General features: G+C 48.6%; 1 protein-coding gene across 2 annotated transcripts in view; it reads left to right on the top strand.

The window, feature by feature from the left end:
* LARP4B (La ribonucleoprotein 4B) overlaps positions 1-18,677 on the top strand; it is a 67,928-nt gene that overhangs the window by 34,159 nt on the left and 15,092 nt on the right. For both annotated transcript variants that reach the window (XM_075997514.1, XM_075997513.1), the window contains 8 exons: positions 3,773-3,896; positions 4,109-4,240; positions 7,264-7,342; positions 8,960-9,096; positions 12,397-12,500; positions 15,071-15,181; positions 16,298-16,351; positions 16,437-16,646. In XM_075997514.1, the coding sequence (XP_075853629.1) occupies positions 3,773-3,896; positions 4,109-4,240; positions 7,264-7,342; positions 8,960-9,096; positions 12,397-12,500; positions 15,071-15,181; positions 16,298-16,351; positions 16,437-16,646 (951 nt within the window). The remainder of the gene's footprint in view (positions 1-3,772; positions 3,897-4,108; positions 4,241-7,263; positions 7,343-8,959; positions 9,097-12,396; positions 12,501-15,070; positions 15,182-16,297; positions 16,352-16,436; positions 16,647-18,677) is intronic.

Raw genomic sequence — 18,677 nt, forward strand, 5'->3', positions numbered from 1 at the left:
TTGATACGTTATTTCTTTAAATGGAGCAGAGTGTTCTGGGTGTGACCACCTAGGCGAGCTTGCTTCTGGTTTTAACCAGCTTTGCTTAGCCATAAATTATCAGTGGAAAAAGAAGATTTATCTAGCCAAGCATGTGACACCAGGGTTCTTGATGATTATTTGGGTCCTATGGCTATAAGAGAATAACCCTATTTTAAAGAAGTGGTAGTAGATTTAGGTCTTTGTTTAATATAAATTCTTTCTCATGCGAAGTTAATTAACTCTTGGTGAATATTGTGTTTTGCTGAACACAATTTTCTAATTACCATCATTTTTGTGGACAAAATGCCTTGATTTTCTTACTTGTGAAATGGAGCCGTCGTGACTACCTCCCAGGCTGGCTCTAATTCAGTGCAGGTAAGCGCGTAGGATGGGCGGGCGCACAGTGAACCCTCCAGTGTTACAGTAGTTGTCGGTCGTTAGGTCCTCATCACAACACAGTCTCCGCCCTGTCATTCCTGGTCAGGTCTCTCTTCCCTCAGTGTGCATTGCATGCTGGTTAACTGCCTAGAATTGTACTGAGTTTCCGATACTCGAGTTGGACTTGTTTACTGCTTGGGAGGCAGTAGTAGCTTAAGGGTAGAGTCCCATTCATTTGTGGCATAAAACCTCACACAGGTTGTCGAACAGTGGAAAGTATCAATGTCGGCATGGTTACTTTATTCAACATTGGTTCATTCAGCAGGTACATCCAGCACTTCCCCACGGAGGCCAGGGCCGCGCCAGGTATGGGCGACACTGTGCGAGCCACGCCTGGGGAGCACAGACGGGCTCCGGCCAGGGAGACCTAGTGCTCAGAGTGCTGCCTGTGGCCCCTTCACTTCCAGGACAGCGTGTAATCCGTGTTAAAAAACCATAAAATGAGGGGGGGAAATGGGCATTTATTGAAACCTTAAAATCTGTACCCCCATAATATGCCGAAATAAAAAAAAAAAAAGCCAGTCTCACTTAGGACTGCCCTTGATGAAGCAATAAAAAAAATCAATTAAAAAAAAAGCCATAAAATGTATTTTGGCAGTACAGGACAGTCAGCTGGAGAAGGTGCTAAAAATAGAAGAGATTGATGTTGGTAGGTGTTGGGAGTCTAAGGAACGTGTAGCATGTACTTGAGATAAGGGAGTTGGCCAAGTGGGCGGAGGGCCCTGGAGCTGGAAAACTGGGCTGTGTGCTGGGTCTAGTGAGAGAGAGGGAGGGTACGGAAATACTGGAGTGGGAAAGAGAATGGAGGAATGGACTTTCAAAAACAGCAAAGCAGGTTGGAAAGGCGTAACGCTGACAGGTGGTGCTGTGGGAGACCAGGTGTCTCCCACACCTCCCGTGTTCCCGGCGAGCTCGAGTCTGCCGTCCTCTGCCGTGTCCCGGTGCTCACCACCGTGTCTGGCAGCAGCCGCCTCCTGGGCATTCCGGAGGCGCTGGCCGGAGAGCTGGACGGACGAGAGAGGAGAGCAGCTAACCCTGCGCAGAAGCAGAGGCCAGAAAGGAGCTGACGTTCGGGTGCAGTGTGAGAAGAGAGACCGAAGAGTCGGGGTTTCGGCATAATAGTCCTGAAGGAACCCTGTCCTTTGGCCTGTCACGAATATTTAGACCAGGGGTCCTCAAACTTTTTAAACAGGGGGCCAGTCACTGTCCCTCAGACCGTTGGAGGGCTGTTGGAGAGCACGGCGCACACTCCACACATGCCCACTGTGGGCCCGGGATGAGTCGGCTGCTAAGCAGGACAGGCAGCCGCGGCAAAAACACGCAGCAGGCTGGATAAATGTCCTTGGCGGGCCACAGTTTGAGGACCCCGGAGGGACAAATAGGAAGAATTCAGATAGGTCCTCGTATGAGCATCTGGCTTTGTGGGAGTGATGCTTGCTTCTCACCCGGTAACGAGAAGAGCAGGAAGCACGAGTTACCTGAGGCACGAGCAGTGTGCACGCTGTAGTTGTAACCACGGCAGCTTCCACTGTCTCAGAAGTCCTTTCGGTGTTTACTGCAGCCGGTCACTGAGCCAGCAGGGGTCTGCTCATGTGCCTGCTCCTTTGATGGCCCACGATGGCGCTCCCGACCCTCTCCTGTGTCTGGCTCAGGAGGCCCGGCCCTGCCTGTGCTGTCCTCCTCGCAGCCGCTGCCCTGGGGCCAGGGTCCTTGCCCTGCCTGTGGCAGCTCTGGCTTCCTGCACCACAGTGTGAAGGGCAATGATTTGTCTGGGTCTCTTGGAGGATTGTGGTGGCAAAACTGGAGTCAGAGTGACTTTCCCTTAGAACTTGGGCGGTGTCCAGGGCTCGTGAGCAGAGGACAGGCTTGCGCCAGAAAAACTGGGAGTGGGGAGGATCCACACGGTGGGGGCCTGCTGTGGGTTTTGCAAGACTCGCCAGGAAAGACTGCCAGCCCCTGGGGGGAGGGGAAGGTGTGAGCTATGTGGCCTTCTGGGCAGACGGGATGGAAAGAGCGGCATGTTCAGAGACAGCACGGAGGTCAGCGCGCCTGGGAGTGGACAAGGCCAGAGCAGCAGCCTGGGGCATGGGGGAGGTGGTTGTGGCCGCCGTGAGAGCATCGTCCTCGGCTCTGAACGAGCCAGGCAGCGTGGAGGGTTCTGAGCAGAGGACTGCGACCTCTGACTTGCTGGGCTCCCTGACAGGGCCTGCTGGTTGCCTGGCGGAGACCAGGAAAACCCGTTTTCGCAAGAGAGGTTTTCAGAGTCGAGTGACCAGCTCCACATCACACGGCGGTCCGTGACAGAGCTGGGCTCGGCTGCGTCCAGAGCACCAGGATCACCAGCAGCTTGTCCTGCGGCAGGACTGGAAATCTGTGTTTCACGAAAGGGCCAGAGATGACATTGAGGCTCTCACGGGAACAGGAATAAGTAGTTCTTTTGAAAGTGAGAGGTGCTGTGTCTCCTTCCTCAGTGGATGCTTTGGCTTCCTCTGGTCTCCCAGCGGCCTTGCCGGACCAGAAGACCTTTGCTCTTAGGAGCAACTTTCATTTTCTACACTTTTTGCTTATGTGAGGTTTTTGTTTTGTTTTGTTTTGTTTTTTTTTGAGACAGAGTCTTGCTCTGTTGCCCAGGCTAGAGTGAGTGCCGTGGCGTCAGCCTCGCTCACAGCAACCTCAGACTCCTGGGCTCAAGCGATCCTTCTGCCTCAGCCTCCCGAGTAGCTGGGACTACAGGCATGCGCCACCACACCTGGCTAATTTTTTCTATATGTGTTAGTTGGCCAATTAATTTTTCTATTTATAGTAGAGATGGGGTCTCGCTCTTGCTCAGGCTGGTTTCGAACTCCTGACCTCGAGCAATCTGCCCGCCTCGGCCTCCCAGAGTGCTAGGAGTTTTTGAAGATTTATAGTTAAAAACTTACACATCTGCATTACATTCAAATCTGTAAATCTGTGAACTGTGATTTTATTAGGTAGGCAGTTCGGGAAATCGGCAGTTGTTTGCCAGTTGTGCAGTGGGTTAGACACTGGAGTCTCGGTGAAGCAGGGTGGCACCCTCATTTCCCTCCTTTTGCAGAGCTGTGGGCTCAGGCGGAACTCAGGGACCTAAAGGGAAATTAAAGCAGTTCTGATGGTATCAGGCATTTCTTTACTTTTCTGCCTGATTTCACCCTAAAGGTGTGAGTAACAAGATTGGCTCAGCCTTTTTAGCCTAAATTCTCTTAACATACACATGTTTCTAACTCTGCCTTCATAAAAGAGATGTTTTTGGCTGAAATCTGGGTACAAATGCACATATCAAATCTTTTCCTAGGTGCCAGCCAAGGTTTCAGAGCTCAACCCTAACGCGAAAGTATGGGGGACCCACGTGCTACCCGTGGCAGCGAGTAGCGTGGCGGATGGCGTGAGCGCTGCGTGGGAGGACCGCGGCCCGCAGGGTGAGTGGGGCGTGGCGGGCCGTGCTGCCCTCAGGTCCTTCCCCTGTTCCATCCGGGTCTGCGCTCGCCGCACGGGCTGTGCGGTGCGGGGCACAGGAAAAGCTGCAGGCCTTTTACAGCCCAGTGGAAGAAGCCCAGTGACTACGCCGCTTATTCTGTTTTGAGGAAAGTTCTTCTAACCCTGCCTTTTGGGGTAAAATCCCTAATTTTAGGGTTGGACGCCAGCTGCGATGGTGACAAAGGCCATGAGGATGTGGCGGCGCAGGAGTTGGAGCAGACAGACATGAGCACGCTGGCTCTGGGTCCCTCGGAGTGCGAGTCTGCGCCTGAGAGCAGCGAGGCCGGTAAGCTCTTCTGTGGACCGCTTGCCTACGAGTCTGGGCGGCTTGTCTTTTCCTCTCTAGCTGACTAACCGATGTGCCTTTCGCTGCCTCCTGTCAGTTCTACTTTGAACTCTCATGGGAGGCAGAGCTGAGAGGCCCCGTCAGGGACAGCGTCCTGGAGAATGTGAGACCCGAGTAGTTCCAGAAACTGGACCCATTTACCAGGAGAGTCGGAAGGTCACAGTGTGGACGGGGTGTTGGTGCTGGGATTTCGAGGAGACAGTTTGGGTGGGGGGACCCGGACACGGAGCAGTGGCCGTAGGAGTGGAGGGGGAGTGGGTGGTGGGGAAAGGAGAAGGGGACCTGGTTGTGCAGCGGGCCAGACAGGTGTCACTGGAAATGTGACTGTGAGGCTGACGAGGGTGGGGTCTCTGCCCCTCATCGCGTGGAGGAGCTACTCCCTCCCATTCCTGGTTTGCTGAGAGAGTCTTTGAGGAGTCGGTGTTGGAATTTGTCATCTATGAGGATCATTGTACGTTTGTTTTCTCTAGTGTGTTGGGATGAATTATATTAATCAGTTTTCAAATGTTAAGCTATCCTTAACGTTCCTGGGATAAATATCTGTAGATCATAATGCAGAGTACACTCTTGATATGTTGTTTAATTAGATTTAACGAAATTTTGCTTAGAATTTTTATACCTGTATTCATGAGGGATACTGATCTCTAGTGTTCTTTTTTTTTTTTTTGAGACAGTCTCACTCTGTTGCCCAGGCTAAAGTGCCATGGCATCAGCCTAGCTCACAGCAACCTCAAACTCCTGGCTCAAGGGATCCTTCTGCCTCAGCCTCCCGAATAGCTGGGACTACAGATATGTGCCACGACGCCCAGCCAATTTTTCATATGTATATTTTTTTAGTTGGCCAATTAATTTCTTTCTATTTATAATAGAGACGGGGTCTCACTCTTGCTCAGGCTGGTTTCGAACTCCTGACCTTGAGCGATCTTCCTGCCTTGGCCTCCCAGAGTGCCAGGATTGCAGGCATGAGCCACTGCGCCTGGCCTCTAGTGCTCTTTTCAATGTATTCCTCGTATTCAGTTTTTTGGAAGAGGGTTGCATGTTATTTCTTCCTTACGTGAGGAAGTAAAGCAAGCCACGTGGGCCTGGAGTTTTCTTTGTGGGAAAGTTTTGCGACTATACTTTCTTTTTTCGTATAGAATTACTCAGGGTATTTATTTCTTCTTGAGGGAGCTTTGGGTTTTGTATATTTTACAAAGATTTGGTTTATTTGGTCTATGTTGTGCAGTTTATTGCTCAGAGTTGCTCATGGTGCTCTGTTACTATTTGCTCAGAGTCTGTAGGGTCTATAGTCACGGCACATTACTGAACCATAATTGGTGTCTTCTCTCTATTTTCTGTTGATCAATCTGGATAGAAGTTTGTCAATTTTATAGACATTCTCAAAAATCCCTGTTTCGTTTCATTGATTTTCTCAGTTGTTTTACTCTTTGCTATTTCATTGTTTTTTTCTTCATCTTTATAATATATTTGGTTTCTTTGGGTTTAATTTGCCTTTTTTTTAGTGTCTTAAGGTGGATGCCAAGTTGGCTGACAAGAGGCCTTTCTTATTTTCTAATATAGTCATTATTTTTACTGATTTCCCCATGAGTAGTGCTTCAGCAGAATCTCCCAAATTCTGATATGTTTTCATTTTCACTGAGTTCAAAATACTTTCTAATTTCTTTTTCAGTTTTTTTCTTTGGTCTGTGGGTAGTTTAGAAGTATGCAATTTATTTTCCAAATATTTGGGGATTTCCCGGGGATCTTTCTTATATTGATTTCCAGTTTAATTCCATTGTTTTCAAAGAATACACTTTGTATGACTTGAATCTCTTTAAACTTATTAAGACTTGTTTTATGACCTAAAATATGGGTTATTGTGTTAAATATTCCACTTGCACTTGAGAAGAATGTGTATTTTGTTGTTATGGTGGGGAGTGTTTTATAAATGTTAACGAGTTCAGGTTGGGTAATAGTGCTGTTCAGATTTATTCTATTCTTAGTGATTTCTGCCTACTTTTTTTTTTTTTTTTTTCCTGAGATAGTCTCACTCTATTGCCCAGGCTAGAGTGCCGTGGCATCAGTCTAGTTCACAGCAACCTCAAACTCCTGGGCTAAGCAATTCTCCTGCCTCAGCCTCCCCAGTAGCTGGGACTACAGGCATGCACCACCATTACCGGCTAATTTTTTCTATATATTGTTAATTGTCCAGATAATTTCTTTCTATTTTTAGTAGAGACGGGGTTTCGCTCTTGCTGAGGCTGATCTTGAACTCCTGAGTTCAAACGATCCGCCCGCCTCGGCCTCCCAGAGTGCTGGGATTACAGGCGTGAGCCACCGCGTCTGGCCACTCTCTATTTGGTGATAAAGTCCCCTGCTAAATGAAACACAAATTATTTTTCTAAAATGTGTTGCTTGTGTTCAGGGGGTAAGGAGGGGGATTTGGTTCTATTTTGGATTTTTGCATGATTTATTTTTTTAGTTGGTAAAATAATTGCATTTTTCTTAATCTCTGTACACTTATGTAACTATGTTAACATATACATCGAAAACACTAGAATTAGCCAGGCGCAGTGGCTCACGCCTGTAATCCTAGCACTCTGGGAGGCCGAGGCGGGTGGATTGCTTGAGGTCAGGAGTTCAAAACAAGCCTGAGCAAGAGTGAGACCCCGTCTCTATTATAAATAGAAAGAAATTAATTGGCCAACTGATATACATAGAAAAAATTAGCCAGGCATGGTGGCGCATGCCTGTAGTCCCAGCTACTTGGGAGGCTGAGGCAGTAGGATTGCTTGAGCCCAAGAATTTGAGGTTGCTTGCTGTGAGCTATGCTGAAGCCACGGCACTCACTCTAGCCTGGGCAACAAAGCGAGAGTCTGTCTCAAAAAAAAAAAAAAAAAAGAAAACACTAGAATTGTTGTACTGCATTCTCTGCTTGGTAAATTTTAAGCCATTTTCCTGAGTTGATCATTACTTTTATGTAGGAGGAAATGAGTCTCATCCAGAAAGCCAGGAAGACCCCCGAGAAGTTCTTAAGAAAACATTGGAATTCTGCTTGTCTAGGTAAGGCTGGCAGTGGTTTTTCCAGTACCTAATGTCTATGTTATGCACTGGTTATTATTTGCAAATGCGACATTTTACGAAGCAGTAATATATATCTGTTATCTGTATATGTACATTTTAATAGGAAATTTAAGATATTAAGTGATAACTTCCTTTTGATATGTTGGGGAACTGGATGTGATCCTCATGTCTGCAGCCCCCACAGCTGGGCCCACAGATCCAGCTTGACGACCGTTTTCCTGACTGGTTGAGAGGCGGATTCCGCTCCCCCCCCCAAGTCCTCCTCTCCTAGGGTGGGGCCTCAGAGTTTTCAACCTCACTGAAGTTTGAGAGCAAATAACCTACGGTGTTTCTGAAAATGCACCAAATACTGTAACGACAAATTGTTTTCTTTATGTAGCTCTTATATTTTTAGGCTTTTCTTGTGAACAGAACTTTGTTTTATTAGACTCCTTAAAGTTCAAATGGCAGAAACTGGACACACAGGAAGATGGGATGGGGTTAAGTGTGATTTTCCCTGAGAGTGACAGTAGCTCATTGCCGTGTGCAGGGCTTTCCCTCAGTGGCGGTGATTCCTCAGGTGTTCTCTTGGGGGCCCTGCGGATCCCACACAGGTGTGTGGTGGGGGTCCCTCTGTCCGTGCGCCGCACAGCAGTGGAATCTCCCACCACCCACGTCAGGCAGCCCCTGAGATGAGGGCAGCGTGGGGCTCCCCACACCCTCACTCGGCGAGTGCCACGACTGCCATGGCACCCACAGAGCGGGTGGGAGACAAGGTCCTGTGAGGCCCCAACTGTGTTTAGTTTGGGGGCTTTGCTCACTGTGTTAATACGTTGTGTTCTGAGAATTCACAAGGGACAGTCTTTGGCCAAAACACCAGGAAAGAGCTCGTCCAGCCGAAACTGATTACTCACAGCTACCTTTGGACGCTGCGGGTCGAGTTGCTGGTTCTTTAGCGACTCACGTACCTTTTAGGACAAAACTAACCTGTGAATAACTACATCCTAGAATTATCCGCTCATTAATTTTAATTGTATAAAATGCAGTACACTTTATACGGTTCCTCTCTTGCCTCTTTAAGACACTCTGAAAAACGTTACCTAAGGCCAGAAAGGCGGCAAATAACAGAAGCAGTTTGGAGTCTGGTCTAGCTCCAAAGCTGGGCCACTCTGTACCCACGCTACTACTTCTTTTTTTTTTTTTTTTTGAGACAGAGTCTCCCTCTGTTGCCCGGGCTAGAGTGCCATGGCGTCAGCCTAGCTCACGGCAACCTCAAACTCCTGGGCTCAAGCAATCCTCCTGCCTCAGCCTCCCGAGTAGCTGGGACTACAGGCATGCGCCACCATGCCTGGCTAATTTTTTCTATGTATATATTTTTTAGCTGGCCAATTAATTTCTTTCTATTTATAGTAGAGACGGGGTCTCGCTCTTGCTCAGGCTAGTTTCGAACTCCTGACCTGGAGCCATCCGCCCGCCTCGGCCTCCCAGAGTGCTAGGATTACAGGCGTGAGCCACTGCGCCCGGCCTGCACCCACATTTCTTGTGAAACGGGTATTGCTGTAGGTGAACCTTCCCTTTAAAAAATACTTATTTAAAGAGATTGTTTTCTTTCAACAGGGAGAACCTTGCTAGTGATATGTATCTTATATCCCAGATGGACAGCGATCAGTACGTGCCCATTAAGACGGTGGCTAACCTTGACCACATCAAGAAACTCAGCACTGATGTGGATTTAATTGTCGAAGTGCTAAGATGTAAGTAAATGACAATTGTCAATGAATAAGACTGGACTTTACAGTGATTGTCTTATCAGTGTGAACCTTCAGATCCATAGACACCAAATGTCCCAGTGCTTGGTGGTGAATTGCTTCCTTCCCTGCTCTCCTGCCCATTTCCGGCCAGTCCCAGCAGTGTCGGTGGCTGGTTGAACCTGTCTTGAAACCTCAAACAGGTTTTGGGTTCATACAAAGCAGAAAAGAATCTTGGTGGTGGAGATTTTTCAGGCAGCTATTATGTTCATGAAGAACAAAACAGGAGTAACAGTATTTATGGTTAAAGGGAAATGCATTTTGACTATATTTTTTGCCACTAAAGGCATTTCTTTCAAATTTCAACTTCCTGCTTAAATTTTGATGAAATACGATTGCATTTTTCTTTAAAAGGATATTGTGAATGAGGTTGTGTCTTTGAAGTTGGGCAACATCAAACGAGTGTCTGAAAGTTGCATTACAGACCCGCAGGATTTCAGTGGGCATGAGTCTCTGCCTCTCTAGTCAGTCATGGATGGTTTGCCTCCTGGCAGATTTGGGCCTCCACAGCCTTTCTGTGCTGTTTGTTTCCTTTTTAAAAGAAGGAGACCCGCGTTACCGAGGTGAAACTGACACCGAGTGTGCGCACATTGGAGGCGCACGGTGAGTGTGGGCGTGAGGGGGACGCGGCCTGAACAGACCCCCAGGCCCTACGTGGGTCCCTGCCCGGGAGGCTGCTCTGTGGACTCCTTCCCTGTGAAATGTGGGGTATGTTGGATTTCTCTGTATATTGCGTTGTTCTCACTTACAATCCCCTTTTTATACGAGGGTCCCGATAACAGGTGAGTTATTGCTGTGGTGTCCTTGCCTGGTAGCCGAGGGTGACGCTGTGCCCCCGCTGCTCACCTGCCTGGTTTCTGACGGTCAGACAGCGCTGTGCCCGGTGTAAAGCTCACTCCTCTCACCACTGTGACTTCCCCTGCTCACACACGTGCAGGAGCGTGTCACGGCGTCCCTGGCTCAGCCGCACTGGTCACAGGCAGCGTGGGGTGCTCTTCTCCTCGTGTGCATTTGACTTAACAGTAGTGTGAAAAGGTGAAGATCTTACCTTGGAGCTTCGTTGGAGTCTCTGTTCACAGTTAGACGTTGTCTTCTGTTTTTCTGTCGTTGGACAGACGCCGTAGGTAATTGCGTTGTGAAGGAGGCGGCAGGGAGACCGCAGACTTCTGAGAGCCCCACCGTTCAGGGGTTGTGCTTTCCGGAGTTCCGTGTCACACGGAAGCCTGTGACTGGTGTCCCTGGAGCCGGGCCGCGCTTTCCAAAGACTAGCAGCTTTCTTGTCTCTATTTGTACTTTGCTCTTTTCGGTTATTGCTAGGAATCCCAGATTGAGTTACTCGCTTCAGTCATACGTTGCAGACTTTGCTGCCCCACGGAGGGTGGTCTCTCAGCTGAGTCCTGCTGGCCGGGGGTCCTTCCTGCAGACGAGCAGGGGCTGCGGCTGCTCCGTGCAGGTGCTCCTGGGAGCCGGCCTGTCCCCTCCAGCCCCACCTGCCTTCTCTAGAGCTGTACTTCCAGACTCTTGAATCGTTACCTTACATCCATCTCTGTTTGGCTCTTCAGTGTCTCATTGTCTTTCTTCAGTCAGTTTTTGGACATAGAGAAACACGTGCAGCTGCAGTAACCTGTGCGGTCAGAATACAGTTAGCATGTTCGTTGTAATTCAGAATAGGGGGCCATAAATAAGGCCCCACGAGCAAAGTTCTCATCTTATGTTTGAATCTTGCCCCCAAAATACCTAGCAGAGAATCAGACATAGTAGACACTTGATGGGTATTTTAATTTGAATACTGCAACTCTAGTGTTGATTCAGTTGTATAAATTACATTTCTAGGCTATTTTATATCTTAATGCACATATAATGTACCTCACAGTATATCTGACCCAAGTGCTTTGTTTTTACATTTAAAATCATTAAAATTAAAGTGAACAAGGCCTACATTTTTCAACAAGAGTAAATTTTAAAATGATATTGATAAAAACATTTCTAAGTATGTACAAGATGATACCGTATATATAAAGTTTGGGTATGTATAAAACTGAAGTATGTGTTTTTAATGGATTCAGAGCTGCATGGTAATATGTCTTGCTCTGTCACCCAGGCTGGAGTGCAGTGTTGTCATCACAGTTCACTGCAGTCTTGAACTCCTGGGCTCAAGTGATCTTCCTTCCTCAGCCTCTCAATTATTAGTTAATCTTGTTCTGCATACTAAAACTTTGTTAAACTCAATCAACTCTAGTATTTATGGAAATTGTGCCAGTATTCACTCGTCTATAGTTTTGTGGAATAGTTTGTACTACAGAATTGATAATATGTTTCACTTAATTGTTGGATAGAATTCTCCAGTGAAACCATGTGGACCTTGAGTTTTCTTTGTGGGAAGATTTTTAACTACAAATCCTGTTTTCTTCATAGATGCAGGTTTTTCCAATTAGCTCTTTCCAAATTGAGCTTTGCTAATGTGTCTTTTAAGGAATGTTTCTATTTCAAGTGAGTTGTCGGATTTATTAGTGTGAAATTTTTCATGCTATTCTCTTAATGCCCTTTTAGTATCCATTGGTAGAAGCTGCAGTGATGTTGGCGCCTTCGTCCCCGAGGCTGGGGGTGCGTGTCTTTGTGGTGACGGATATCACTGAGCTCTGATTGTGGTCATGTGTGCTGTGCCTCGCGCCTGTGTGCGGCATAACTTCATACAAGTGACAGCAGAACTCAGACTTAGCACACAGGTGCATGTAAAGCCGGCTCCGCCCGCGTCAGGTCCGTTGCTGAGTTGTTGGTGCCGAGCCGGCGCGCGTGTCCTGTGCTTTTGTTAGCAGCACACAGCGGTGACTGAGATGCTTACGTTAGGGGGCGCCTGGGAAGGACACGCAGGAACTTCACGAGTCTTAGAACTCTTGCAAAATGACAGATGATAATACACAATTATTTTGTTTTAGGGACTTTTTGAAAGGAAAAAGCCATCTGCCGTATATTTTAATTTACTTTTATATTTTTTAGTATTTGAGCTGCTTAGAACCTTAGTTTCATAGTGTTACATATGCTATGTAGTTTTTAAATTTCCATATTTCTTAGCTTTGAAAAATTTAAGGTTGGTTTTAAAACCTTCTGATGGTCTTTGCTAGACGAGCAAAAATTTTAACAGTTTGCTCTTTGTTTACAGGTTTCTTTAGTAATGTGGCGTAACATATTCCACTGAAGTATCATATTTTAATACCTTTTTACCATTGATTTTTCTTGTCTTTGTAGCTTTACCCTTAGTCCAAGTGGATGAGAAGGGAGAGAAAGTACGGCCAAATCAGAACCGCTGCATCGTGATTCTGCGTGAAGTATCTGAGTCTACCCCTGTGGAAGTAAGTACCGTCTCTGAAGGGCACTTGGGCGTTTTCCTGAGGGTCTCCCTTGGCTTTGATTTTTTTTTTTTTTTTTTTTTTACCTCTGTATTTTTTGGAGGGTGTATTTTAAAGAATAAGTCTTTTTTTGTGTGTGTGTGAGACAGAGTCTCACTTTGCTGCCCAGGCTAGAGTGAGTGCCGTGGCGTCAGCCTAGCTCACAGCAACCTCAAACTCCTGGGCTCAAGCGATCCTTCTGCCTCAGCCTCCCAAATAGCTGGGACTACAGGCATGCACCACCATGCCCGGCTAATTTTTTCTCTCTCTATATTAGTTGGCCAATTAATTTCTTTTTTTTTTTTTTTTTTGAGACAGAGTCTCGCTTTCTTGCCCAGGCTAGAGTGAGTGCCGTGGCATCAGCCTAGCTCACAGCAACCTCACACTCCTGGGCTCAAGCAATCCTCCTGCCTCAGCCTCCCAAGTAGCTGGGATTACAGGCACGAGCCACCATGCCTGGCTAAGTTTATATATATATATATATATATATATATATATATATATATTAGTTGGCCAATTAATTTCTTTCTATTTTTATAGTAGAGACGGGGTCTCGCTCAGGCTGGTTTTGAACTCCTGACCTTGAGCAATCCGCCCGCCTCGGCCTCCCAGAGTGCTAGGATTACAGGCGTGAGCCACCGCGCCCGGCGGCCAATTAATTTCTTTCTATTTATGGTAGAGACGGGGTCTCGTTCTTGCTCAGGCTGGTTTCGAACTGCTGACCTCGAGCAATCCGCCCGCCTCGGCCTCCCAGAGTGCTAGGATTACAGGCGTGAGCCACCGCGCCCAGCCAAAGAATAAGTCTTTACAGTTGCACTGTTTCCTGGATTTACACTCTTGAGTGGGTATATCGTGACATGCTGGTAGGAGGGAGCGGTTTTCAAACCTTGGCCACAGGGCTCCTTCACACACTTCACGTTGGTTAGAAAGACAGGATCTGTGTATTTCCATATTTGGAGACTGCAAAAAATTTAAGTATTTATTTATTTGAAACTAAGAATAGTAAACCCACAGGTTAAGATAGAGAGCACTTTTGTGATAAATAACTTTTCAGAACGTGGTGTGTGGTGGGGCTGGCTTCGTGAGGAACCCTGAGTGCCAGGGTACTGCCATGGCCTGGCGGGCGTGCCCACTCCCTCTCTCACCAGGGACTTTGTGCCGTCAGCACCCACCTCTTCAGGGTGAAGCAGGCGTAATCTTTTCCTGTGAAAACGAGGTCCGGAGCTCATCCTGGGAGAGCCAGTGACTTGGGCAGTAGTTTTAGGGCGCCACAGTGTTTGATAGTTCAAGAACAGTGAAAGCAGTCTGCTGCTGCGAGTTGCTGTGAACCCGTTGCTTGCGCAGACGCTTACACTAAGTCGCGCCGTGTTGCGAACACCCTGGCTGCCGCACCTCCGCCCCGCGACGCGCAGGAGGGAAGTCTTCGTCCAGGGGCTGGACCCAGCCCTCTCCCTCACGGCACAACGTCTGCCTGCTGTGGGGACTCTTAGCGAGCGCAGGGCGCCCAGCGTGTCGTCGTTTTATCATGCGTCACGCAGTCTAAGCTGGGGTCACCTGTGCTACATGTCTGCAGACACGCTCTCTGCCATGGAAACCGGCCTTTGTATCCATGCTCCCGGGGGTTGGCTTTTCAGTCCCAGCGGATCAGTGTGTGCGGGCTTGTGAGGGAAAGCACTTGTGAGGTGCAGCAAAGGTGATGACCCAGCCAAGTTCCGTGCCTAGAGTAATTTGAATTTTACTTTACCAGATATTTTTGTATTTGTACAAGTATTTTGAGCTGTTTTGAAATGCAGTTCAGTGACCCTCAGGGGGTATTTGTCAGGAGGGAGCCTCTCCTTCAGGGCTGATCCTGCCTGTGCCGGGGCAGCGCCCTGCTGCTCTGCAGCGCCCTGCAACGGGTGGGGACGAGCCTCCCTCCTGGCACGTGCGGGGCTGTCGTTCACCGGCCGGGGCCTGGCAAGGCCCTTTGTAGCCTCTCCTGCCGCCTGTGCCGCCTGTGCCGAGCGTCCAGGCGTGAACCGGGCGGTCGCCGGGCTCACTGTGCTCACTTCCCTCTCCGGGCCGCTCTCCCATGCTGCCTTGCGTCCCGTGTCTCAGAGCCGACCTTTCACGCGTCTTGTCTCTTGTCTTTAATTGTGTCATCTGGGAGGGTAAATCTAGTTCCTCTTGGCCAGAAGCAAAAATCCAGGTAGTTATTTTTATTTCTTAGATTACTTTTTAAGAAGTTATATAGCTATCAGTCTCCTGGTAAAATGGTGTGATGTTTTTCACATTAATTTGCCTTTATGGTGTCTTAGGAGTAGAGAAAGCTGTCGGTAAGTTGTGTGTTTTCCGTGGCACTATGATTCTAACTCTGGGAGCCCCGCTGTACTCTTTCAGCCTTTTTTGAAAGAGGTTTACTAGGCATCATGCTATGTCGGACTTTCCTTAAGGATAGATCCTGAAGAGGATGCATTTCAAAGAAATTTTTGGTGAGAACAAAAAGGTGGCATAGTTGAGAATTAATTTCTAACGTCTCTATTTCCTTCCTATAGGAAGTAGAAGCACTATTTAAAGGAGATAACTTACCGAAATTTATAAACTGTGAATTTGCCTATAACGACAATTGGTTCATCACATTTGAGACAGAAGCTGATGCACAACAGGTATGTTCTCCCACCCCCCATCCGGTGTGTGGTTTGCCAGTGTTTGATGCTAGCGTGTGCTGGGACCGTGGGCATCCAGACCCCCGTCACGCAACAGTGTTAGGTCTGAATGTGAGGTGCGGAGAAGACCAAGTTGAGGGAGTTTTAAATGGGTGTGTTTGTGTAGACAGTTTTTGCAACAACAGAGAAAGCATGTGACACATTCTCTGAGGATATGATGAGCCGAGCAGCCTTGGGAAATCAGTTCCGTTCTTACCTCCGGGCAGAGGAAAGGTTTGCTTGTTTGCAAATGTTCGGGGGAAATTTGAACCTGTCCGTAATTCTTCAGTGAGCATCATTGCGTGTTGCGAGATGCCGTTACAGGGATAGAGAAGTAAGTTCTGTGAGGAGATGTAGGAGTTAAGATCTTGCCCTTAAAGGGAGCATCTTGTTTGAGGGAAACAACACACGTGAAGGGATGCCAGCGTGCTATCCTGCGTTGAATTGTGTAAATGCTGTCGGGGATTCGGAGAAGAGAAACCCGCAAAGCTGAAAGATGGATTTTAGTGGCACAAGGGAAGAAGGGTGGTGAGACGTAAGGCTCTCCTGTCTGTAGAGCAGAGCTCACTCTGCGGGCCTGGCTCAGGGGTGGCATTGGGGGGCAGGGAGCCTTCAGAGGGAGGTGGGGTTAATGAAGATTTAATTTGGAGAAGAACAAAGAGGTACATAAGTAACGACTTTTCAATATTGCAATCTTAATCTCCCTTCCTGTCTATCATTTCCTTTCCTGAACTGCTTAATCCCAATGTGACATTGGGATTAATATCAAGAACTCAGGATTTGTCGTTTTCCCTAGGTTAGGATCCTTAGCCTGTGGACTTTGGGGGACTTTTATGGTATCTATTAATACTTAAAAAATTGCATACAAATCTTGTTTATGAAAATTTTGGATAGAGGTTCTGTAGCTCTTAAGAGTTTATCTTAAGGAGTATGTGACCCAGAGGGCCAGGGGCCCCTCTGCTAGGTCCTCTTCACCGTATTTTAACTGCGTTGGTTATGTGAGCTGTTGGATTGGCTGTCAGTTCATCTTACTTACGAGGTTAACAGATGGAATCATGTACTTGATTTTGCCCTCAGGCTTACAAATACCTTCGAGAAGAAGTTAAAACTTTTCAAGGAAAGCCAATCAAGGTGAGCAAGACCATTGGTTATACTTTCTTTATTTTAAATTGATGCTTTCTAGTATTCTAATAGAAACTTAAATACTTTCACACAGGCGCGGATAAAAGCAAAGGCAATAGCTATAAACACATTTTTGCCAAAGAATGGATTCCGGCCTCTGGACATGAACCTCTACATGCAGCAGCGCTACACGGCGTCCTTCTACTTACCTCCGGTGTACAGCCCCCAGCAGCAGTTCCCCCTGTACGGCCTCATTGCACCCCAGACCTGGTCGGCCACACACAGCTATCTTGACCCACCCTTGGTGAGTCCCAGCTCTACTTAACGGGCGACTGCTGCAGGCGCCGTGCTAGGTGTTTCAAGGGCGAAATTCTAGCCCAGTGAACAGACCTTCTGTCATGCCGTGGACTTTAAACTGAGGGGGGAACTCAGCACGGGCTGCGTGACAGCCTTGGAGGGCTGTGATGGCCGTCCCTGTCCAGCTGCTGCCCCTCCCGTCTGGCGGTTGCAGGGAAGACACGGCGAGCTGTGGCTCTCCAGCGTGCCTGAGTGCAGGGGAGACGTGAGGCGTTTGGAGAAAGGGGTGCGTGAATGCCCGTCAAGGCAGGCAGCAGAAGTGCCGTCTCACAGGCTTCGTCTTTCTTCTCACCATCCTCGTTGGTTGGCAAGATTAATCTTTATGGATTTTGGCCTTCGTTGGGGCCTGTGGTTAGAATTCATTAACTTGCAGTGGATCCGGTCATTTTTTCCTGTCTGTGCTGCCGCAGGTGCTAGGAAGGCCAGGTGGGTCCTGGTTGGGAATTAGCGTGTGTTTCAGGGGTGAGATGCAGGAGAGGCGGTGGCAGGCTGCCACAGTGTTCTCGTGGCGCAGGTCTGGGCCCAGGTGAGAGGATGGGCTGTGGGCTACAGCATGTATGAGGTGGCCGTGCAGGTTGGCTGGAATGAGAGCAGTGGAAGGTGGAATGCGCTGAAGGTCATGGTCAGAAAGCCGGAGCTGAGTTAGTGCCTTTGATGAGAGTTCCTGTTTTGGGTGCGGCTGCAGACCTTGTCAGGGAACAACTGGGCAGTGCTCTGGGTCGGACGGCTGGGAGCCTCCTCATCACATGGACGTCAGCACCAGCAGGCAGAAAAGAGGCTGGTGTGGAAGAGAGAGAACTCAGAAAAGTGTAGATTCAGCCTGGATTGCTGGTGCCTGTCGTGCACTGGAGAGAAGAGAACTGTCGTTGGAGAAACTCAGACCGGAAAAGACAAATATGCAAAAAGCAGGTGATAGGCCGGGCGCTGTGGCTCACGCCTGTAATCCTAGCTCTTGGGAGGCCGAGGCGGGCGGATTGCTCAAGGTCAGGAGTTCAAAACTAGCCTGAGCAAGAGCGAGACCCCGTCTCTACTATAAACAGAAAGAAATTAATTGGCCAACTGATATATATATATAAAAAATTAGCCGGGCATAGTGGCACATGCCTGTAGTCCCAGCTACTCGGGAGGCTGAGGCAGAAGGATCACTGGAGCCCAGGAGTTTGAGGTTGCTGTGAGCTAGGCTGACGCCACGGCACTCACTCTAGCCTGGACAACAAAGGGAGACTCTGTCTCCAAAAAAAAAAAAAAAGCAGGTGATAGTTGCAATATAGACATTTTAAACCTGTGATTAGAGAGTTTATCAGTTGTTGTGTCATCGTCTGAGTTTATCAGAAAGGGTTAAAGAGAAAAGTTTCATGAGAATGAACAGCAGATGCAGCACCAAGCAGACAGGTGTGTCCATTTGCGCTGAGGCCTGGCCTGGACAGGTAGCTGGGGCAGTCTGGGGACAACCTGCAGGCTCTGGACAGGGAGCCTAGGGCGGGCTGGTGGCAACCTGCAGGCTCTGGACAGGGAGCTGGGGCAGGCTGGTGGCAGCCTGCATGTTCTGGACAGGGTGCTGGGGCAGGCTGGTGGCAGCCTGCATGTTCTGGACAGGGAGCTGGGGCGGGCTGGTGGCAGCCTGCATGTTCTGGACAGGGAGCTGGGGCGGGCTGGTGGCAGCCTGCATGTTCTGGACAGGGTGCTGGGGCAGGCTGGGGACAACCTACATGTCTGGACAGGGAGCTGGGGCGGGCTGGTGGCAGCCTGCATGTTCTGGACAGGGAGCTGGGGCAGGTTGGGGACAACCTACATGTCTGGACAGGGAGCTGGGGCGGGCTGGTGGCAACCTGCAGGCTCTGGACAGGGAGCTGGGGCAGGCTGGTGGCAACCTGCATGTTCTGGACAGGGAGCTGGGGCGGGCTGGTGGCAGACTGCAGGCCCTGGACTGTCCTGAAGCATGTTGGCTTTCACCTCGTGGCTTGTGGGAAGTCATCTG

This window comes from Microcebus murinus, chromosome 25 (assembly GCF_040939455.1).
Source record: "Microcebus murinus isolate Inina chromosome 25, M.murinus_Inina_mat1.0, whole genome shotgun sequence".
Taxonomy (NCBI): Eukaryota; Metazoa; Chordata; class Mammalia; order Primates; family Cheirogaleidae; genus Microcebus; species Microcebus murinus.